The sequence below is a fragment of the Epinephelus moara genome, chromosome 10 (assembly GCF_006386435.1).
Source record: "Epinephelus moara isolate mb chromosome 10, YSFRI_EMoa_1.0, whole genome shotgun sequence".
Taxonomy (NCBI): Eukaryota; Metazoa; Chordata; class Actinopteri; order Perciformes; family Serranidae; genus Epinephelus; species Epinephelus moara.
In genome coordinates, this window is record NC_065515.1 from 14,103,431 (window position 1) to 14,127,806 (window position 24,376).

General features: G+C 41.6%; 1 protein-coding gene across 2 annotated transcripts in view; it reads right to left on the bottom strand.

Moving 5' to 3' along the window:
* notch2 (notch receptor 2) overlaps positions 1-23,435 on the bottom strand; it is a 51,374-nt gene extending 27,939 nt beyond the window's left edge. For both annotated transcript variants that reach the window (XM_050054350.1, XM_050054349.1), the window contains exons 1-2: positions 23,077-23,435; positions 11,495-11,576 (exon numbers count right to left, since the gene is read on the bottom strand). In XM_050054350.1, coding sequence (XP_049910307.1) covers positions 11,495-11,576; positions 23,077-23,149 — 155 coding nt within the window. In that variant the 5' untranslated portion in view covers positions 23,150-23,435. The remainder of the gene's footprint in view (positions 1-11,494; positions 11,577-23,076) is intronic.
* Positions 23,436-24,376: the final 941 nt, after the last annotated feature.

Here is a 24,376-nt window from a genome sequence, read left to right on the forward strand (position 1 = left end):
AAAAATATCATCTTATCTTATGTAGACAATAGTGTTCCTCTCTAAAATGTTCTCTAAAAAGCAGCTATTTGCACATATTCAGGGTGCTGATACGCAGATAAACAAGATGGCTGATTAGTGACGTATGATCTTCAAAGAAAAGACAGACTTTATGCCTCTTCGCCTCAACTCCGTCAGATTAGACATGGCCACCCTCCCTCTTTCCCGTCTCCGTCCCTGTATCAGCATGTCTGCAGCGCAACCCCCTACACACCCCAAAACACACACACACACACACATAAATACACAAACACAAAGATGTCCCTCCCCGCTCTGAACACAAACACAGCTTGGTCATGATATCACAACAAGACGGCCGTCGTGGGAATTAGGGCTGCTTTCTTCTCCTGGACAACCTCTCTGCCCCCTCTCAAGGAGTAATGACATGGCCCTCTGCCCTGTGACATACATCACATTAGCAGGCTGTCACACAAAGAACACCGTGTCCAGGTTAATGCCAGGTTTATGTTTCACTGGGAACATTTCACACATTTTCACTGTTTAAAAATATGGGGAATATGAGAGGCATTTTCAAAGTCAAGTACTGCCACTTCAGAGTGAGAGGGAGGAAACTTGAAACGTGTGCTTTGTTTAAATGTTTAGCTTGATTACATGTCTTCTGAGCTTTGAATGAATCATTTTAAATCACTCTGCATTGAATAACATCTACGGTTAGCCTGGATAGAAACTGAGAAAGATTTAAAAAATATATATACACATTATAATTTCTATAGTGTTGTCTTGCAACTCTACACCACCCTTCAATTATTCAATAATTATTTGAAACTGAGATTTTGTAAAAATTCCAAAGTGCTGACAGACAAGATGCACAGTAACCTCTATTAAAATTCAATTGCTGCTATCTAACCAGTGTTGACAGAGCCAAATGCCATGGCGTCAGGAAATGATACCACCCTGTCCTTCAGGTTTCACTGCCAGATAGAGAGTTCATTATTGGCCTCTGGCTGTATCACTAGAGCCCGAGGCAAACAGACAAGGCTGTGCATGATTCACATTATTGTCAGGGAGTGGTGTCTCACTGAGGAGGCGATAACCCAACACACTGTCACATTAGTCTGTCACTGAATACAACATATGGAGTCGTGTGATTCTTCTGACAACTTTTCATGCACCCTACAGGACACGGGGAAGAATTTGCACACAGATAAATGTGCACAGACACCTTGACACACACACACACAGCCGGCTCTACTTTCATGAACAACTCTGCAGAGGGTTTCTGCAGCCAAAGTCATCTATGGGATTCTTTGTTTTGCTCCATGAGGACTTTTTTTTCCTCCTCTTTCCCCCATCCTTCTCTTACTTTGTGCAATTTCCTGTAGCCCTTCTTTCCCTCTCTTTCTTACTCCTCCACCTCTTATTTCTAACTCACTCTCGAGGTGTCAGGTTTCTACAGCTGGTTCACATTAGCGCCCCCATCTCACGCACACCCCTCCCTCTCTCTCTCTCTCTCTCTCTCTCTCTCTCTCTCTCTCTCTCTCTCTGTCTCTGCACCCCTTCTCTCCTTCGTCAATCCCCCTCCTCCTCCTCTACCTCATGCTGACCTCTGCCTGTCCTGGCTGGCCATGAGAGCTTCAATGAGCAAAGGTTGGGTTGATTCTCACTCACTCATGTAATGTCTCCCACCTCCTTCATTGCGAATTCCTGTGTCCTGAGCTCCCATGCTCTTATTCTCCTCCCATCGCAAATCCCTAATTCCCATTCTCTTTTGTACTAATTCTCTCCTCCTACCTCTCCACCTTCCACTCCTCAGCTACAACCCCACCGCACCACCGCCTCCTCCAGCCACTATTCTGGTCTCAGCAACGCTTAATAACTTCATCATGCTCTCCCCCTGGGGCCATCACAGAGAAACAGTGTGAGAGTTGTGAGAGAGCATAAGCCAGCTCACATTTCAATCCCTGGATCATTCCCTGGCTTGGCTTGAGCATAGGTGGCCTATTCACTGCACTGTAGTCCTGTACGTGCATGCACGGACATCACCAGTCAAGTGCAAAGCATGTTACTGGCTTTGCTGTCGATTCAATGCATGCGATGCCATGCAATGCTATGCTGTTAATTTGGTGGCGGAAGTAAATCGGGAACTAAAGAATCCTTGTCTTGACATAGAAATTGTAGCTGCAAGATGTCTGATAGATCATTTTAGGGACAGACAAAAGCTTATGTGTAAGACAGAATAGCTCATTCGAAAAGATCTGCTGCCTTTCAGACTACGCTTGCCTCTCTATCAGTCCCAGACGTCTGGAGAAATTGTTATCCACGTCACAGGATGTAAGTTTTGAAATGGCAGTCTAGGGCTGGGTGCTATGCTTGAAATCATTATCATGTCTTTCTGATACTGATATTAATCAGAGTGTGGCAAGTCCATGTAAATGATGTTTAGAGCAACTGTTAGTCATTACATAAGACCAACCTCTTCATATGTGTTAATGAAAACTTTCTTCAGACGTTGCACCACCTGGATGGTGTGAGAGTCACAGTCATTTCAGATCCAGAAGTGATACAGACAAGAAAGCACATTATTAACCTTAAAGATAAACGGTTGAGCCAGATGAAGGAGCTTAAAGAAGAAGTCCAGTATTTTGCACTTTGAGTCCCATTTCTGGGTTGTTTATGATGAAATAGAGTGGCTAAGACCAAAATTGTGATGATTGTCGGCCATGTGTGAATCTGTCCTAAAACCACCCTGAACATTCGTTTTCAAAGCCATGAAACTCACTGAGTGGTCAGTGGTGTTCATTGATATTCTGATGTTGACATAAAGATCGTCGTAAACTGTGGTTTCTGTGATGATTTATTTGAGATTTTGTCTAATCCATTTGTTTTCTATAGAAGCCTCATTGTCCGTTGGTAGTAATCCGCCACCGGAAACGAAAAGGGGGTTGTTTACGACAAGGATGTAGTCATTGTAGTCTTTTAGCTCAGCGAAGGTGCTGGCTTGACAGTGCTGTGTGGGCTCCTGGAGGTAGAACGAGAACGAACGCAAAAGTTTTGTAATAACTTTAAACAACTGCACAATGGATTACTCGCTTGTAAACAACCTTCGCAGTACGATATCTTTGAACACAACGCCAACCTTCTTCTGCTTCTTTTCTGTGTCCCATTACATTGCAATGGTTTCCTGCCGGTTGGCGACACCCACGTAAAGAAGCATTATCGCCATCAAGTGGGCTGGAGTGTATAACGCTTCAAGGTCAAACGAACGATCAAGCGTTTACACACAGGTGTGAGGCAGCAGAAAAAATAGTTCCACAATCGAGATGAATAGCGAAAACAAGGATGGAAACCACAGTTTTCTACTATTTTTATGTCAGAACATCAACGAACACCACTGTCCACTCAGTGAGTTTCATGGCTTTGAAACGAACGTTTAGGGTGGTTTTAGGACAGGTTCACACATGACCATAGGCAGCGGTGTTAAGCCAGGCAGGGGAAAGCCAAATTCTCAGAAAAGGAGCAGTCGTCACAATGTTGGTCTTAACCACTCTATTTCATCATAAACAACCCAGAAATGGGGCTCAAAGTGCAAAATACCAGACTTCTCCTTTAAAAATACTAGTTTGAGTATGTTGATATATATATCTCAATGGTGGGGTAAACCAGCATGTGACCTTATCTGTTCTACCTTGACTCAGGAAAGTCCACATTGAATGCGTTGACACCATTTCTGTCCGTTGCTGCTGCGACTACTATATTGCCACTTTCGATGATAAACATCATAAGTGGCCAATCTAAGTGAGTTTGTACTAAACACTGACACCAGCACTACTTTAAGAAAGAGGATCAAAAATATAGACATACCAGAGAGGCTATTTATCCTTTCACAGAACAACAGAGTTCTGCCAAATCTTTCTCTTGCCACAGCGTAAATGCTGTGTGTGGAAAGGTCTGGCAATGGTAGACTGACAGCAGTAAACCATTTAGGCCCATACATCAGCTCTTGCCACAGTAGAGAAAAGGCCTAGTCTACCATACATTGGAAAATTAAAAGCCAACTAAACACAGATGTAGGTTCAATTATGGGTTCTCTTTAGGGGGATGGAAACTATGAATCTATTACTTAAATAATCGTCAGTAGCAATATAGCTTTAGTAGGTTAGAGGTATAGTTTGGGCACACTCCCTAACTTCTCAGAATAGTTTTTTTTTCATAGAGAAGAGCAGAGGCAGCAGAAATAACATCGCAGAGGAGGCGAGCAAAGGGAGGTGTGAGAGTGATGTTCAAGTTGTACAGAGAGAAAGAGGAAGGTAGATATCACAAAGACAGCGAAATGAGGTGCAAGTAAAAGCCAGAAAAGTAATGAAAGGGCGAGACATGCAGAGAGAAGAGGAAGCCAAGCAGTCAGACTGAAAAGCATCAGCATAAACAGAATAAAGGAGTGCGGAGCAGGGTGGAGTCCAAACGTGGGACATGTGGTAAAATCTCAGACTGTGTTTAGAAACATGTTCAAAAAGACTCATCTGAGCGGCTGTGGCGTACAGCGCTGGACCCATTTTCTGTCTGAGCGCTCCATCTGCCTGCCTCTCTATGTTGTTCTGTCATTATCCTGTTTCTGTGGTTGTTTAATGTGGATTCTCCAACAATAGGTCCGTCGGCCTGTAAAAGCTCTTCTTTTATTCAGAAATGTTAAACAAAATAAGAATATTGTGTCCACTCTCTAGTTAAGGTCACTCAATAACTAAAATGCGTATGTCTAGCAAATAATAATGATAAACTATAACTTTTAAAGCTCTTTTCAAAACTAAGTTACACAATAGTTGAAATCAAGAAACTGAAGGAAAAAGCACCCCTATGATAAAGATAATAACCACCAATAAAACAGACAAGCAATGTCGGCAACTAATTGCCCTAGAGATTGCACTGAGGCAGATAAAATTAAACATTAAAATAATACAACTGTACTGCTGCAGCCCACCCAAGAAGATTTTCTCCCAGCTATTTTTTCTGGCATTTACTATGTCTTTATGTATTAAGTCTGCTTAGAGCTTTCCACTGGCAAATGGCCGAGTGAGAAATTAATGAATGCTGTGTTTTTGTGTTTCTTTTATGCATTTTACAGGTGTCTCGGTGTTGATGATTTTATAACAATTCAAAGTAAAGTAATGACAGTTGCTTTAGTTTACTGGCTCTATTATTTTTAACATAATTAACTGGGTGAAGCTGCACTAACTCACACTGGTCAGAGCCTTTACCTCACCGTGCATGTATAGAGAATATCTGACCTCGAGACAAAACTGAGGTACTTTTAACCCCACAGTGTCACCATCAATGTGTGACCATCCATGTGTGACAGACAGCCACTTGCCACCTTACTGTATGTGGGTTTATGGTCTGGTTGCTACATTCCCCACTCTTTTGTAAGGCTTCCTCTTTCTAAGAGCCGGTCTGAATCACCAAATCTTCGAGCAGCCTGGTGTGCATCTGTGTGTTTGTGTGTTTTACTCTTTGTTTGTTTGTTTTTGTGGCCGTGTCTTTTATCGTGGTGATCCTTAAAGAGAAGGTCAAAGTCTGGTGACCGCTGACGGTAAATCATGTTAACACCAGTACTGAGAGGATTTGCCAGTTAATTGACAGGAATTTGACAGGAATTAAAATGACAATGATTTTAGTAGGGAGTTAGTCGATCAATATTTTTAGTTATTTATGAAGCAAAAATACAACACATTTGCTGCTCACATATGAGGATTGCTGCTTTTCTTGTTTTTTAGGGCTGTCCCGAATACCATTTTTTAACATTCGGACCATCGGCAGAATTTCTAACGAATATTCGTTCACCGTGGGGGTGGGGGGGGGTTGCTCTGGCCGTGCTGCCTGCTCTCTCCGGTTTTACGCCAGGCTTGGCTCCTTTCAAAGACTCCTTGCAAAGCACTCCTCCGGGTTTTTCTCGGACCTGTTTGTATTGTGGAGTTTTGCACAGCGGCGACCGGATCTTTGCTCTCAAACCACAAAAAAATGTGATTGCACAACAGTCTCCTTCAGTACATTATTCTATGCTTTCTTTTGATTTTCACATTGGCTAGTCATCCTGTTTAACTTGTATTCTGATTAAATCGGAACCACTGAAACAAGTTGTAGGAAGCCTCTGCAAGTAATTGGTTGCTGGCAGACACTCTGTGCTGCAATAAAATGGTTAATCAGCAGTGCCGTGCACTGTAGAGCCGATGCGCTGCTGGTTCTGCCGGCCTGAATAGAATATAATGTCTATAGCCTTACTGTTGTGTACAGCCTTATAGACTGAGCTGAGTAGTGATGCGCGGGTCGACCCGTAACCCGCGGGACCCGCAAATGGACCTGCGGGTCGGGCAGCAGTGATCGTCTGTTAAATCGGTCTGTAAATGATATTTTGACATTATTGGCTATTACTGTCATGGCATCCGAAGGTACTGATGCGTTGAGCAGGTGACAGTCCGCGGTCGTTTTCAAAACACACTTGTGTCACGCACTCCAAAAGAAACTTGTTGAAACTTTAAACAATAATTTATTGTACAAAACGGGGGAAACAAACGTTGACAAAAACGGTTCCATAATTCATATTAAATTCAAAAGATAACGAAAAAACAGCTACAAGTTAGAGGGAATAGTGATAAAGTGGTAAAACTTGGCATTGATCCACAGCCTCAGACGGATGCGCTCAAGCGTGCCGTGCGCACAAGCTCAGTTGGTAGGCTATACTATATTTTCACATTTTTAACAATGCAATTTAAAAGTTTTGATTTTTATTGATAACCTACATTTACCAACAACAAAAAGACTACATTTAGCACCAAAAAATATGTAAAAAATAAATAAATAAATAAATAATAAAAAAAAAAATTAAAAAAAAAATGTAAATAAAAAACGAATATCGAATACCAAATTTTCATAACGAATACCTACCCATCAAAACGAATATTCGAATATCCGAATATTTGGGTACAGCCCTATTGTTTTTATGTGACTGTAAGTTTAATGTCTTTTGGGTTTGGGCTGTTCATGAAAAAATCCATAAAAATAATCTGAAGTTGCAGCCATGGTTGCCACTGATGACATGATCTACTTGTGTCATAATTTCGGGCCTTAAACACACTCCAGAGATGCATACTACATGTCCTCCATCCAAATACTGAATCTGACATCATTTAACTGAACTTCAGACCTCTCTGTGCCAGCATGTGAACTTGCCCTAGGCTCAAGGTGCCCCTGAGACACAAACACGCAGACACAGCACATACACAACACACAAAGAAACTCTTATCATTGTGGTTCCAGTGTAAACCACATCTACAGTGCTGCTGGCTGGGCTGTGGGGAGGAGATAAGTCTTTGGAGAGTAAGAGCGGGAAATCACTGCCGTGGGTTTCCAATCTCCTACTATAGTGTTTGTTGACTTTAGTGTGGATCATATGCCTAGCCCACTTAAAATCTGTCTGAGTGTGTGTGTAAGCCTGAGAGAGTGGGCGTTGCATCTGTTGTGGAGGTGTGGAGCAGAGGGGAGTGGTGAGCGTCTCAACCATTTACTCCCATCTTTCTTTGTCTGTGTCCCTTTCCCTCCATTAACTATGGTAACTCCTTTTAACCCATAAGACATGAGACTGAGAGGAGACGCAGATGTGAAATTACACCAGAGCTTTCTGTGAGGTAACAAGGTGACACACAGTGACTGAGAACGATAGCCAGTAACAGCCACAGCAAAAGATCCTCAACAAAGCTCTACAAATATGCAGATGTGAATGAGAGATGGAGCAGGTATGGCTATAATAAAGAAAAAAGGGTGAAGATTTCAGTAATCATAGCATTGTGGGAGAAGGATTAACGGGCCTGGTGAGTTTTGTCCAGAGGCATCTAAATCCCTGAAGCAAAGGGAGGGACAGGGGCATGGATGGATGAGTGACAGTTTGATGAAGGAGGCGTAGCAAGAGGGAAATTACACTCCTCTCTCTGCTCTGCTTCCCCCTCGTCTCCCCCCCCCCCCGTTTTGCTGCTTTCTCATCATTAGTAAGAAGTTGTGCTCCGAGGTATTCCTCCTCAAATTACCTGAAAAAAGACATCCTCTTTTCTTTTGGCCCTTTCTCTTCCTCTGTCTGCCCTGCAGGCAAATTCTACCTGTCAGATCAAAAAGGCAGCAGGTCTACACAACACAGTAACTCTCCCCTCACTCTTAAAAAAAGCTGCTTCTTTTTTTAATGAATAAAAAGGCATGACAGTGACTGCAAGAGAAAGAGAGTGAAGAAAAAAATAGGCATAGAAAGGGAGGGAGAGTTAATCAGTTTGCACCATGGCCAACCAGCAGACAAAGAGAACTTGTTCCGGAGAAAAAATAGGGTTTGGACAACATAATGTGTGTAGCCTCGATCTTGTTTGGACTATTCAGGTATTAAGTCACTGAGTCAGACTTTGTGTTAGTGTCAGGAATCCTCCGTGGCCCACAAACAAGACCTCTGTGTCTGTGTCCTTCGCCAGTACCTCATTGGAAAGTATTTATGCATCCCTTCAGCAATGATGTAAGTTACAAACACCTACCAAACAAACTCATGACATGCACAAATCCACACAGAGACACACTCACAACACACACCTTCTCACACCCACAGCTAATGGCTTGCAGTGTCACCGGTTAGACAGCTTCCCTGCACCTTGCCCGGATAGTCAGCAAGTCAACCTCTCCCATGCGCTTAAACTCTCTTTCACAATATTCTTCATGTCCAAAATGGGACACCTGAGCTGTCTATGCAAACACGAATTTCCAGCACATTTTCAAATGTGTTTTTTGTCCTGCAAAGTCTACGCAGTGACTGACATGCATGCAAGCACATTAAAAGTTTCCCTTTTCTCTTTTCCCTTTTCTGTCTTTGATGAAAAAAAGTTTAAAAGTCTAAGTAAAGAAAAAGGTAAAAAAAAAAAAAAAAGTATATTAAAAGATGTGAAACAGGCACATGCATATGATTAGAGTAGTCCTGTTTCCCAGAGTTTCCAGGATGTATGGGAACTCTGCAGAAGAGGCACTGGAGGCAAGTTGAGTACAGAAGTTCACTCTGTTGCCAATCAAAATAGGGCCTCATCTTCACTGTGCAGCCGTTTCATTATGAATATCAAACAAAAGCAATACTGTATTAATGAATGAACACGCTCTTCCTGGTGTAGCATAAACTGAGAGGAGTTACGAACTTGATAACACTTGCTCTTGCTTTTCACTCTGAGCATTGAAAACAGGCTTGCTAATTGTATACAAAGAATGCCTTAAAAAAGACGCAACTGCCCGTCAGTCGTCCACAGGGGTGTCATATTAACTGTCTGTTTAATTATACAGTTACTCCCAGTCTGAACCCTGGTGTCATCCATGTGACATAATTAGGCTGGTCTGAGCCAAAAGGCCAAAGTGAGTGTTTACTTACAGCCAGCTGCCTTTAATACACTGTGGAGACTAATACACATAATTTGAAAATAACACAATGAGCCTTTTGACTAGCAGCACTGCAGATGGGACCAGACAGGCCAGACAGGGGCAAGTGCGTGCACTTGTGTGCACATGTATGTGTGTGTAGCTGTTCATGTTTGCTTGTGAACAGCAAAAAGAATTGACTGACTAGTTAATCTGTCTAACAGTAGGCCTGCGCTCTGTCAGCTGACTCTTCTAAACTGAGAGACTCCTCTCTGTGTGTCTCCAGGGCAAGAGGCCTCGCTGCTGGTTTTCTTTTATCATTAATATCATCATTTAATTCATGGGAATAGTGGCTCCAGGAATTCAAACAGTTTGGCTGAGCAAGAACATGAGTAAACGAAGAAGATATTTGACAGTCGCAGACCTTAACAAATGAAAAAGCATACCTTTTATTAATATAAAAGAACAAACTGCAATTTACAAATGCAATTTAATAGTAGCAAAGGTAATAAAAACAACATAAAAATAAACCCTTAGAGGATGCGGTCAAAGCTTCAACAGCTGCAAATGATTTGAATGTTGTTTCACAGACATACGCCAGCACGTATTGGCATAAAGCCCTGTTCTACTGGTACTGTATGCCTGTCTCCCCATATTAAGAACACAGCTCTGAATTTGGGTGTGATTTATGATCGGGACCTGTTGTTTTAAAGTCATTATACCAGAAAAATCCAATCACATTCGCTCTACCTGAGAAAGTTTTCCAAAATTAAAAGCTGCTTATCATGAGCTGTCTCTGAAAGGTCATCCCAGTCTATGTTTCATCACGTCTTTATTAACCCGGACAGTCATCGCCCTCACCGCACTAGTTCAAAATATGGCTGTTAACTTACTAGAAGCAGCCAGATAATATCACATCACACTTATCCTGGCCTCACTTCACTGGCTGACTAAGTTCCCGTCTATAGAGATATAACAAAGTTGACTCTGAATAACAGAATATAAGAATATTGCTCGTTTCTTGTCATCATGAAGAGTCTGACTGACTCTCACACACACAGGCACATATTACACACAGACAATGAGCCCCTTTGCACCTGCAGAACAATGTCTGTTTGACCTTCAATTAGACTGAGGGAATGTCGAACACTGATTAAGGAATGCTACTTTCCCTTCCCTTTTTACAAAAGTAGCAGAGTGTTGAAATTCCAAAAGCGCTGGGAACAGACACGCAGTGTGATTCACATCACATTTGATGAAATATGAGCAGGTTCATGAACCAGCTATGGTGTTTTCTTTGGGAATTTGGCTCGGGAGTGGCAATGCAATTATAAAGATAGCTCAGTCTTAATTACAAACTAGGCTAAGCTGTCAGAACGTGGAAGGCATAGATCAAACAGGCCAATGCTCTCCTTTACACTACAGCACTTTTCCCTTAATGATCTGATTGCACCACTGGTAGTAGAAGAGACTTACTTGCAGGTTATTTCAAGTTTCCACAACAACTAGCATGTGCCAGGGAAAGAAAGGTTACACTAACACGTGCAGTAGCAATGATTAGTCTTCTTGTTGTTTTGATTCAATCAACCAAGTTTCAAATTGTTTTTCTCATCAATTTCACTGAATAGGTTACTTTCTCATGTCATAAAAACGTCTCGTCATCGTCTCGACATCCCCCAGCAACAACAAATCAGTGGGCAGTAAAATGTGTTGGCAACCACTCGAGCTATCAATTCTGTAGCAACAAGAGAGCAAGTAACAAAACCCCCAAAATGTCCTAAATAACATCTTGGAGGTGGAAATGTGTGTATTGGTATTGTTCCCAGTACTGGTGTACTTTGTCAGACAGAGCAGTCTTTTATTCCCTCTTCCGTGCCTGAGCAAAACCTCATGGTCTCGTGGACAGGCTGGGGTTGATCTAAAAACCCTATTTCTGTACAGGCTTTCACATCCAACAATCCCCTTATGAGGGGTTTCTATTGCTGTGTTCACATTTTTGTTACAGTGCTGGGATGACAGAATGAGTAAAACTGAAAAGCTTGTGCGTTTGGTCACAGACCCAGCAAGTAAATCTTACCTGCAGTATTCAGTGCCATTGCTGAAGGTCAGACATGTAGCGTTGTTAACACAAGGTGCCTTATCATCCATACATTGCAGAGCTGTAAGAGACAAGAGACAAGTTAGAGAGTGGAAAACATCTGTTAAACATTTAAAATACTGGAAATACTTTAAGTGTGACCATTTAAGTACATGTGAATTCTTAATTAAAGCATTCATTAACGCCAGGTTTTAATAGGCTGTCTTTACATACTGTACCACATGTAGGTATAACTAAAGAACCCTAGCAGTAAAAAGCTGCAGTAGTTTCAAGAACATCAGTTTCCTCATTAAAATGCACCACAATTTGTATATTGTGAAAATGACTACTTCTAAATCCAGTCATTTCTCTTCAATGCTTAATGGAATGCAGTTCATATCATGTCGTCTTACTGTGTCTACACAGACACATACAGAGACACCACAGTGATGATGTCCTACATCATGTGCCTAGAATTAAAAATGATTTATGTGTATCAAATAAATACCCTCCTTAAATTCCTAGAACACTCACTCACAAGCTGGGTAGCTGTAGCGTTACTGCAGAATTAGCTGGCACTTCTCAAAACTCATTTTGGGTTTCCCCCCTTAAAAACCTGGTTCGTCAGAGGTGGTAAGATTCTCCCCACACACACTCCCCACCCCTCTGAGGGAAGCCCTCCACATAGTCTACAAGTTTCTCCTCCTTCCCTCATCCTTACAGAGATAATACAGAAGGCTCGCCACCTATCTAACCAACTATGCAAAGCCAGCCTGGAATAAGCCTGTGGTCACAGGGCGGCCGGATGGGCAGGGAGACAGAAATGAGCCTTGACGAAGACAACAAAGCCCAACTATCTCCCCGCCAATGAAACACTCATAGCCAGACACATCAGCTATTGTGTGGCCCGCCAGAAACACATGCTCAAGTCGTCTTTATGCACACCATGCCGACCCAACATGAAGTGTGGTGATAAGAGACTCAATGTGATATAATAGTCACATGAAGCCGGCCTGTGTAAAGCATATGTGAATAATTAAGCACAGCGGTTCCTAATCATTAGCATTGGCTGCACAAATGATACTGTGATAACATTTTGTTTCATTTATAGTCTTGATGAATCCTCGCTCTGCAGAACAGAGCTCTTTGTAAAAAACTGAGGGTAGGTCAGCTGATTTCAAAGAAACTTCAACAATGTCTTCACAAAACAGTCATTGCATTACAGGAAGTGAGCAATGGTGTTACTTCCTGTGCCTAGATTAATCACAGAGTCACTCCAGTTGAGGAGTCTTTGTGAAGGTGCTAACTATTATTGACCCAACTTGATATAATTCTGCAGTGGTTATAGTTAAACATAGTTTGTTTTCAAGTGCTGAACGTTCAGCGTACAGTCTCTGAAGTGGTCAAGTAGGAGAGCGAGGGCAGAATATTGCCTCAGAGCCAGGCAGACAGACATAGTTCATTAGACATGGGGATACCATACACAAACCACTGTGAAATTCATAATCCAACAGGCACGCACACATACGCATGCCTCTATGTGCACTGCTGCACAGACCACTGTAATAAAATGACTGATATCAGACTACTGCTGCAGTACAAGAGACCACAGAAACACTGTGCTATTTTAGGACTATTTTTTAACTGAGAGGACACACAGTTTGCACACGAGCTGCGAAGCAACACACAAAAATCATGCACACATAATAACAGAACGCAAACAGCAGAAAATCAACACATATGTGGTTAAACTTCTGACACAGTGGAACTTTCACTTTTGGTTTTGATCACATTTAAGTCTAAATTTAATGCAAAATCATGTTTAATCTGTTTTTAAATTATCCATTAAAAGGAAGTTGTATTACTGTAAAGTAAATCTGGGCAACGCACCATAGGGTATAGTAGGATACCAGTCCTCTAGAAAGACAGCAAGAAACTGCAAAATCAACAAAAAAATAATAATAAAAAAAAAAGAGTAAAGCTGAGTGGGAGGAGGGAGGACTGAGAAGACCGATGCATAAGGCAGAGGGAGTGAAAGAAGGGAAGCAAGACAGCACAGACCGGAAAAAGCTACTCTCATCCCCCGAATGGTTTGACGAGCTTCCCATGCACACTGTCGTCATGCCAGATGCAATGATCTTACCAGATTTGGGACGGCCTGCCTGCTATTACACCATTTTAACACACACACACACACACACACCAATAACCCCGTGATGCACAAGTCAGAAATTCCCAGACTGAGAGTTACGAAAAGGTTTCAGCAATCCGTCTCTCTGAAGTAAAACAAACAAAACGTTCACACACATTCAAATGACTGAGCAGTGAATTGTGATCCAGACTCATATCACCACCAGCACTGTATCCTCTTTACCTTGCTGTTCTCACACTTCACTATCAATGAACCATGGACAGGAAAATTTCCCAGGAATGAGAGCCTTGATAAGACCCAATCGACAAAGTCAACAGTGAAACTACAGGCAGATGGTGTAAGTTGAGAGAAAACACACAGTTACCTGACGACCTGACTATTTTTTGGACCCTTCCTGATGAAAAATCCTTATTCTTTTTTCACTCACTACGACTGCATCTTCCAGCTTTGTGTGCGTGTTGTGTTTGTGTGTTTTGGGTGTGTGTAAAGGTGATGGGGAAAGAGGAGTTTGAGAACAAAAGCAGGAGATTTACAATGTCTGCAGTCTGGTGGGACTGGGAGGAGAGCTGTGTGTGATCCCTGCTGATGGAAGCTGTATCTGTAAAGATGCCAGTGTGAAAGCAGAGTCAATACACAGATGTCAAAGCGCTTTTCTCAACTTTCCTCAATGACCTCAATATAACACGAGTTACTTTATTTGTACAGCACTTTTCAAACATAGCTACAAAGTACCTCTGAGACAAAGAACAAAAGACACAAAAATGTATACGATGAATACTAAAATGTTAACAAAAGGAAGGAGAACCTTTTGATCTGCTGAGGGTTTTGGTATGTAGATGTGGTAAAGGCAAACTATTCACTGTGGTGCTGCATGGAAAATCAGCAACTTCATCCAAGCTGTAGTAATAGGTATGTTTCCATCCACCTGTTTTTATGTACATTTTTGAGTTGAACAAAGCAGAAAGTATGAAACCAAGTCCCCAGTGTGATTTCAGGTGGGAGCTATTGTTGTATGTCAGCCTACTCTTTACCACCACACTGACTGACAACAGCACCACCACAGGCTACGCAGGCTTTTTTTTTTTTACCGGTAAAGGGGTTTTTGGGGGAGTTTTTCCTTATCCGCTGTAAGGGTCCAAAGACAGAGGGATGTCATATACTGTTGAGCCCACTGAGGGACATTGTGATTTGTATAAGGCTGTATAAATAAAAGAAGAGGCTCCTTTATTCAATGACACTGGTAGCCCTCTTAAGCAAAATCAAAATGCCATGAGAACAGCAGTTATTTTTGGCACTAGGGCAGCGTACCAAACTAGTCCCAACCAAATGCATCAGTACTACCAAGTACTGAAAGCGTATCTGGGTCAGAACGCCAAATTCAGACAAGAGGCGCAAGTGCCACGAAGCACCCCAAAGCCTGGAAGGCAGCCACGGAGCTCGGATGCAAGAAACGAAGCTCTGCAGAGCTGCTGGGTTCAACTTAAGACAGGAGGCAGAAGCGCCCCAAAGCCGGGAGACCGGGTGTGCTGTTGGCTTCCCAGTGAGCCAAATCGCTGGTTGATCTGCCACGATAGTTTCGATCTCTGGCCTATTTTCTTCTCTATATTATTTTAGTGATAGCCTAGTGTCACTGCTAGATGAGTAGACACACACATAAACATACAAATGAGTATACAGATAGACAAAGAATGTGTGATTAGAAAAGAGCAGAGGAGCAGAATTGCATTTTATTCTACTACATCACCCTGCAGCTTGTTCATAAATCACATTTTTTTTCTTATTACAAGAAAAGGTACCGCTGGGTACTGGTACCAAATTTAAAAGTGAACGGTACCCTAATTTGCAATGTTATGAGTCACAGATGTTAGCACAAGTTTTGGACAATAAAAAACTTGGCCCTGTATCATTAAATCAATCAGTCAGTTAATGTTCACCTGACATAACCTTACCCAGCCCCAGGGTTCAACACTGCAAGACGCTTTCTAGTTTTCATAAGTACTGAGAAAACAATGTCGTTGGCGTCACAGCTGGCTTGCATCAGAGTCATCAAAGTAAATGTGAATGACACTAATTATGTCTGTCTCAAGTTTTAAAGCTGACTGCCAACAGTCAAACACTCTTGATCCGAAGAGGAAACATCGATCTGCTGACCTTCCAACTAGCACCATCATCAGGTCAAAATTTCTGTTTGTCCAATGTGTTCATGACAAAATAGCCTACCTGCTAACTAGTGAAATTCCCATCACCCTTAATACTTCCAGTGTAATGCTAGTTAGCTAATGTTAGCATGCCAGCACACTCAACCAAGATGATAAACATACTTTCAACATGCTAACCGATCATTATTACTGTGATCATGTTATCATACTGACATTGGCATTTAGCTCAATGCTGTGCCTCAGCACAGCCTCACAGAGTCACTTGCATGGCTGCAGACTCCAAGTCTGGTTTTATTATTTTTTCATTCATGCATAATCAGCAGCTCCTTTGTTTTTCTCTGCATTTAACTTTTCACTTTGTATTAATAGAAGCATTTACTGAGCTGTCCTAACTGCCAGAGGACGTTGGTTTTTGTAAACTGCGGTCAACAGCAGCAACCACAACTACTTTTGGATGCATGGTGACATAAATTCGAGGTAAAAATAGGTTTCAACCGTTCTACTCTTTTTAACTGGACGCTTTTCTGTGAGAATCTGTAAAAACTGAAAACACTGTGCTGTTAGCTTGCATAAAGAGAAGGCAAAAATCAGTGCCTTTAAAGATCTAGACAGGGGAAAAAAGGGGAGAGGGAGAGTCGGGTTGTTGTGCTCAGCTGGCATTACGCTGGTTCCTCCCTCAGCACTCGCCACTGCTTTGTCACCGACACCACAGCGGGTCCCTCAAGGGATCCAGCCATGTCATGAGAAGAAAAAAAAGACTGTCAAGGAGGTAGAAAGAGGAGGGGGTGAGGGAGGGAGAAAGATAGATGGGTTTTGGAGCTAATAGCTGAGGATTGAAATGGGGAAGTAATTACGAACCTACAGACAAAGACTACACACGAATGGGTGTCCCTGAGCCCTGGCACACATCCATACAGCACAGGGCAGGAAGTTGTTCGCGCTGAGTGAGGAAGTAACCCCATTTCCTGGAATTGCTGTACAAGCCTCTATATCCAGCAGGCCAAACGGTCGTCATGGTAACTTGCAATAAAATACCCTTAGCTCAGCATGGAAGGAGGGAGATGAGGCTCAAACTAAACACTATTACCCTGAGGGAAGCTTTACTGGCCCACACAAACAGCAGAAGGAACCAAGCAGACGTACCATGCAGGGGCTTTAAGGTTTTAGTCTCCCAGGTCAGCCACAGTTTAGAGGGTGGTGACATACTGTAAGAAACAAATCAGTGCCAGCAGTAACAGCATAAGTGTGTGATTACTCGGGATGTCTCGGGTTCATCTCCTGGATCTTTATCAGGGCGGATCAAGACATTTTTAAATGCAACAGAATCTGCATTGTTAAACTTGATCCCTTTCTGATCCTTTACTTAATTTAACCCCAATGCACTGATGTTAAAACACTGAAACTTATTCCTTCACGGACTTGCATAAAAGATAAAGCTGCCAGTAGTTTTAGTTGATGAAAGTGACATTAAGATGGAGGACGAAAAATCTCGACTGGGACAGCCCCAGTAATTACCCTCCCAACCTTCCAAATGAGACGGTCGCCTTGCTGTTGTAATCGCTTGGAAAAGTTGGGAGAGTCTCATCTAAAACTGTGCTGGCCTGCTGGCCTGCTGGCGGTGTGTGTGTGTGTGTGTGTGTGTGTGTGTGTGTGTGTGTGTGTGTGTGTGTGTGTTGGAGGGAGAAAGAGAGAGACAGACAGAAACAGGGGAGCAGACCAAACAAGGCAAATGTAGGGACTTTCCCTTGCTCATTCATATCCTAATTTTTTTTTTCTGATTTAAAACTGTTTTTATTATGATTAAAAAAATAAAAAATCAGGGGTATTGTTCAGACATGTTTCATTCACATAGTTTTCTAACTATAACATGCTTTTCAGCAAGACCAATTACTTGAACTACTGGACAAAATTATATTTATATACAACAGAATATTTTAACTGCTCACCACTGGCTACTCAGACATGAGCTGACATAGGCCTGGAACTTACTCTACTAAATAACAGTGGTGTGAGCATGGACAAAATTTGAAGTTATTACAGCATTATCTCAATATTAATATGTTTTGATATTATGAATTTAGAAACAAATGACACAAAGTCAAACTCCCTTTCATCCCATTGATTCAAATGTTTTTCTCAGAGTGTATTTCAGAGCTCATGCTGTGACAGATTAATTGTATTTTATAGCATTCATTTCATTATCAGAAATGAATCACAAATATAGAGATGCCACAGGGGGAAATCTTCCCATCAATTAATAAACTTGTGACAACATCGGTGTCACCAATTACCCTGGACATTTTACAAGAAAACATATTCGTTGATGACACTTAATATCTCTAGAGCACTGAATAAGTTTCTGCTAATGCAATCTGAACATTTCCTGCTGCTGTAGCTTCACATTTAGAGCATTAAAGTTGCAAAACCCAAGTTGGCTTTTATTATAAATTAGTCACATTAGCATTGGGTTTAAATCCGAAATTTTGCTATATAAGCTTTTGCTTTACGCTTTGACACCAAATCCTCTGCCATGGTCTTATCTGTCAACTGTCCTTATTCTTCTAATGTGATAATTAAAATCTGACTCCTGTTTCTCTGTGCAGTGCCTCTGCCACGGCTGTACAGAGCTGGCACATTCAATTTATAATTGTAGCTTCCATCGTCTGACAAAGTTTTGGAAAGGGCAGTGGTGGTAGTGGCAAGGGTGTATGCCCCAACACCATGTAACACCAGTGACAAACAGACTGCAAATTAATGAATGTAGCTATTGTGACGTCACCCATGGGATTGTTGACTCCTGTTTTGAAGCCTCGAGTTTGGCATTTCAGAGAGGCTAGCAATGTGGAGGAGCAAAGGGTGGATCTGACTGAGAAGACTTTCTTAAATAACAAATTGTAAGTAACATAAAACTCCACATACAGTTGCCATGATGGGGGGAATTATCTATAAAGACCAAAACTGTTTTTTTGTACATGAGTCTAGATAATTCATATCCACAACCAACCACTGAAATGAGATTGATTATATGACACAAATTACACATGGTTGTTACGCATCACTAAACTAACACTGCCACCAATTACAAAGTAGTTTTCCCTCCTTCTCCTACCTGATGTGCCCTGCGTGGTTCATTACTCTATGCGCCCTGCCTGCCTGTCTCCAGGATTACAAGCCTGTGTTGGCCAAGGAATGCAGGCCGCAGTAATTCCCTGTTAATTTGCTAACCTGTTCAACAGTGCAGACACAACGTTCTGTAATCCCCTCGACCTTCACAGCCACAAACACCACCTCCTATAGTAACCGAGCATGCGGTTCACGCAGGGCATGCACCTAGCTTCATTCGCATTTTGACTGGTATTTATTTAATGCTTGAGGATCAAAGTCACTAAGAGCAAACTGGTCAAGCAGGCGTTGGCGCCGTATTAGCACTGTGAATCAAAATGGTAACAGGCTCATGGCTATGGCTTCCACCTCTTCTGCTATGCATGTAAACTTCAAGACTTTAATCAAAGTAGATCTATAAGTTAACGTCTATTTTAAGCCACCATGGCTACAGACACAGGACGTGCATGAATGTGTGCATAGAAATACAGACATGCATCTGCAGCACAGAACCACAGACGTTCACTCACTGAATCATCCAGCTTTAGATATTATTTACCACTCTCTCCCACAACAACCAACAAGTACAGGACCGAAACACATGTGGAGCCTGGTTTTTTAACTACACTACTAATCAAAAGGGTGGAGAGGGTTGAACTGAATATAACCTCAAACATGAGCACACAGAAGCTATGGCAAATGCATCTTACTGAGACTGCAAGGAGCTGATGAGAAGAGATAAGCGAGAAATCAAAGGGAAAGCTTGGAGGGTGTCAGAGAGAAGATGTCTTAAGTCACATTAGCCACAAGGCAGTGGGTAGAGCTGGTGGTCAGTAAATAATGCAGTGTTGTGGGCAGATCAATAAATATCTTTGTCTTCAGAGCGCAGGGCGAAGCATGGCACAGATAAATCACATTTCACACCAGACTCCAGCTTGGGTCAGATGCAAGTAAAACATGGGCGGCACAATTGCTGGCCTTTGTCAGTTTGTATCCACAATGCAATACATACACACACGCAAATAGATACGCACACGCATGTCAGCTGTCCGCTGTTTGCACTGGGCAAATATATGCAACCATCCACATACCCACACCATACGGGCAACACTATGTCGTGTGCCACAAAGATGGCACCTACGCTTCCTTGAGAATCAGATTAACATTCAACTACAACACTGGCATGTAGCACAGTATTATTAACCAATTAACCATGTTCCTGCACATCGTCACAGAGGCCTTTATTCTTATTCACAGGCCTTGAAATTAAGATCAAACAGCAAATAAACATGTATTCTTTTTTTTGGATGTCTTTAGCAATGTTTTCAGCTCAATTAGCAAAGCAAACACAGCACAGGAACGTCATGCACCCTCTGGTATGCTGTTACAGGCATTTTAATAATGTGACGCATATCACCTTTTGCAGTCAGAGCCTAGTAACACTGAGCAAAAACAAAATACAAACATTATCATCTACTTAAGATAATAAAAGCCCCATTTCCACTGTCTCACAAGTAACATGTTCTAACTGCTGCTGTTGCGTGCAAAGTTGAGATCATAATAAGCATTTCCAGTGCACCACTTCACAGCAGGGGCTCATTGTTGTGGCCCGCAATATTAGGAGTAAGGTCAAACTGTTCCTCTCCAACTGAGATGTGATGCAATAAATTGATTGGCTTGACACGTGTGATCAGGCTGGTGAGAAGACACAAAGCATTTTCAATGTTTTATGTTGAGCAGTTTGCAGCTCTTTTGTGATCCGCTCTCATGTGCCATGCTGGAGCCGTAATTGGCGGGTTATTATACTGCTAATGCAGACCTGCTGCTCCACATTAACTGACATAAATCTGGAGGCTTTTATTGTGAAGAAGCTAGAGGAAGTGCAGTTGTATTTGTCACAGAGGGTGGTAAAATCCCCTATAGTATTTACTAAAAATTGGTCTACACAGCAAGATACAGACAGTTTTATGTGGTTTTCTTGGAAAATCATTTTCGAATGTTGCAAACAAGAGATGGCAAAACTAAAAAAAACCCACAGTGAGCTGGTTAAATAAAAATCTGCAGGCTACCGGCACTTATTGCAGTGGGGGTAAACCTCGAGCTTCCTTTATATCATTAAGGTAAACAACACCTTCTTACATGCCATCCTGTCATGGAAAACCACTTGTGCCTTGCACGTATCGCAAGCTTTGATCACGTGTAGTATATACATTACAGCACAGTGTCCCATCTATTTGGATGTTCAGCTTTAGCAGGAAAAAGGATAGGTGAGGATGGATAGAAGAAGAAAAAGAAAATCGTGGTGCACAAAGTGTGTGTGTGTGTGTGTGTGTGTGTGTGTGTGCGCACATGCGCGCCAGTGAGAGGCTGAACAGATAGGGAGGGAGGAATGTCAAACACCAACAACATTCCACTGCCTCTCCTTGCACTGCCTGCAGCACTTTCACATTGTCTTTTCTTCCTTTGTGTAACTTCTCTGTTCACAAGTCACCTATAGTCCGCACAAAACGTGAGAAAGAATAGCAAGGCTGCATGTATCATCTCTGAGCTATTAGGCAAAGTAAAAAAAGCATGTGAGATGAAATCAGTTTCATCCTAATGTGAAGGCTAAAAAGGCTACAGGCTGCGTCTTATTGCACATTTCTCAGAGCAAATAAAGACATTTAGGTAGAAAAAGCACTACTATGTCATATAAAATGATGGTATATATGAGAAGCATGAATTCTTATGAAAAGGTGTCAATTAAGTAAGGCACACACGAACGAAGTTTCCAACATTATCTACTGATCCTCAGGAAATTAAGCATTTAGCTATTATCTTAATCAGAGTTATCAAACAGGGTCCATGCTCCTTCGTATTTGCAGGACAGCTTTACCATATTGTCAGACAAATATTCATACAATAAATTATGGAGAAGTTTTTAAGACGTGCTTTTCTCACTTTTAGCTTATTTGATTTTTACAATTTTTAATGCAAATGAGAATTTTATTCAACTGAGTAATCCCTAATCCACTGTGAGCTTGCCCAACACCTAAGTGTTTGAGGACCTGCTACTGGATGTCAATTAGTGAACACTAATTAGTGCTTAATTGAAGACTTCACTAGAAAGGAAACAAGTTATCCCTGTTTCTGTTGTGTTAAATACACAAACACTGCTGGCAATTCTTTCGCAAATACACCATGCACGGGCCTGATTTGAGTGATGAAGATCATTTGTCATTAACATCTAGGTTACGTTTTAAAATATCTACATTTTTGCACTTTTACTTTTCTAGTTCACATTTTAGAGCTTTTACAGAGTGTGCTCTTGCTTGACAATCAACTGCAGGATGGTTTAACACTTGTAACTTGCAGTGATGGATATATAATACATAGGAGGGGTCTTGCAAACAGAAAAATAAATTGGCTTCCACATGAAACATAACCATAACTATATATATATCTAATACTGGTGGATAAATGCCTGAAAGGTCACATTTTATCCTCTCCTTCATCACTTCATTCAGCAGGGCAGTCTAAGTCAAGTGTCCATTTTGAATTCCCTCTCTTGCTGTTCAACATCTGGGCAGCGGTGTGACTCAGCTCAGACTTCACAGTCAGTAGTAGTAAGCCATAGTATTCATATTAACCAGACCTAAACTATTTAAATGAGACATGGGGCGACGTTAGCTTCCGTTTTAGTGGACTTCTAGAGATGTGCAACCTAATCTAGCACTTCAAAGTGTGTGAAATGATTCAAGAAAAATATTAAAAATTGTGATATCATAGAAAAATACAGCGGAATGACGTCAGTAAAGGTGACTACAGTGACACACTCTCACCTAAGAGGATGTGAGAGTAATATCTAAGTGACGTTACGTTAGCTAACGTTATGTTTTGGGACATTCCGGTGCCTTTCCAAACGCCACAATAACCACAAATTACGGTTAAATGGTTGCTATAAGCTAGCCTTCCACCTAAAGTTACTTTCGGGAACAGGTTTCGTTTTTTAGAAGTGTCTTTTTCCACGTAAGTCACCTTGCTAGCTAGTCAGACACAAGCAGTGTGTGTAATAACGAGATGAGATGCTATGTCTGCCCCGTGTCCCGCTGATGTAGAGGCAACAAAACGTGACAAGTTATGAGTTATTACAACATGACAACACAGCTTTATGAAAATCAACAACTTACCCAGAGAAAGGTGAATGAAGCAGAAGAAAAGCACTAGTGGTTTGCCCGAGGAGAAACCGGGGATCTGCTCCATATTTTCTGTAAAATCCACATAAGGTCGTCAGCCCGAAGTTGAGCTGTCTCCCGGGACGGTTAGTTCTCAAAAAGTCTCGCTGGAAATGCCTCGCGCGCAATTAAGAGGGGAATAAACTACCTGTAGCACCACATTAAAACATGTCAGTATTTTTTTACATGTGTTCTCCGAGCAGTGACGTTAAAACCCGGTTTAAAATACGCAATTTAACTTCTTGTAGTCACACACGGCATCGAAAAAGTCTCCCACCTCTCTACGCTGAGCAGTCACTGAAGTCACTGAGGGTGAAGGAACAAAAACACATATCCTTCCGCTGAAGTCAGAGGGGATCTATCGATGAGCTGAAAAGATGGTAAAATTTCTTAAAACGCTTATACATCTAAATTTTAGTGGTTTTCAACGCTTTAAAAAAAACAACATTGCTCGATGTAATTGTTTATTTTATCTAAGACGCAATATAAAAACGAATTAGAAGTCAAAGTTTTCTTTCTCTGTGTCGCCGCGGCGGAGGAATTTTTTTTCTCATTTTTCTACTTCTCGGAGCCTGGTATGACTCAAAATTAACCCGTTCAATGATTTTTTCTTTTCTTCTCTCCTCCCATGAACTGTACGTTTTTCCCCCGATATGTCTTTGAACGCCCACTCGTTACTTAGTGTTTTTCGTTACCATAACTATTAATGCCAAGCTGTGTGCCAGGGTTCATGTCGACAGCGTGTTCAGGTAATTTATGAGCACGAGAATCTTGACTGTGAAACACTCATTTGTAGGGGTGGACAGAAAAGTGGGTAAACAGTGACTTCCAGTGACCTCAAAACCCAACTAAGTTTGCATATTCGTTGTGATTGAGGATTCATTTAACACGGTATTGCTTTACTGAGAATGAAGTCTGCCCTGCTCTAGATTTTTAATCAGTGCTGAATGATGCATGTTACCTGCAGGTTTCAGGTGAGTCACCACTTTCTCAGGTGCAGATCAAATCAACTGCAACAGTTCGAGTTCACAAGGTATATGTTGCAATTTTGGTTTGGAGATCTTCATGTGTCATATTCAAATGAAAGAAAAAAACCTTAGAAGCGCAAGGCTTGACAGAAGTAGCCTACTGCAGTTTTCAAATAAAAAAAGGTAGTGATGTCATTCTTTCTAGAAGAAAAACATATATATAGATAGATAGATAGATAGATAGATACATTTGTTATCATTATTAGTTGATCAACATAAAAATAATT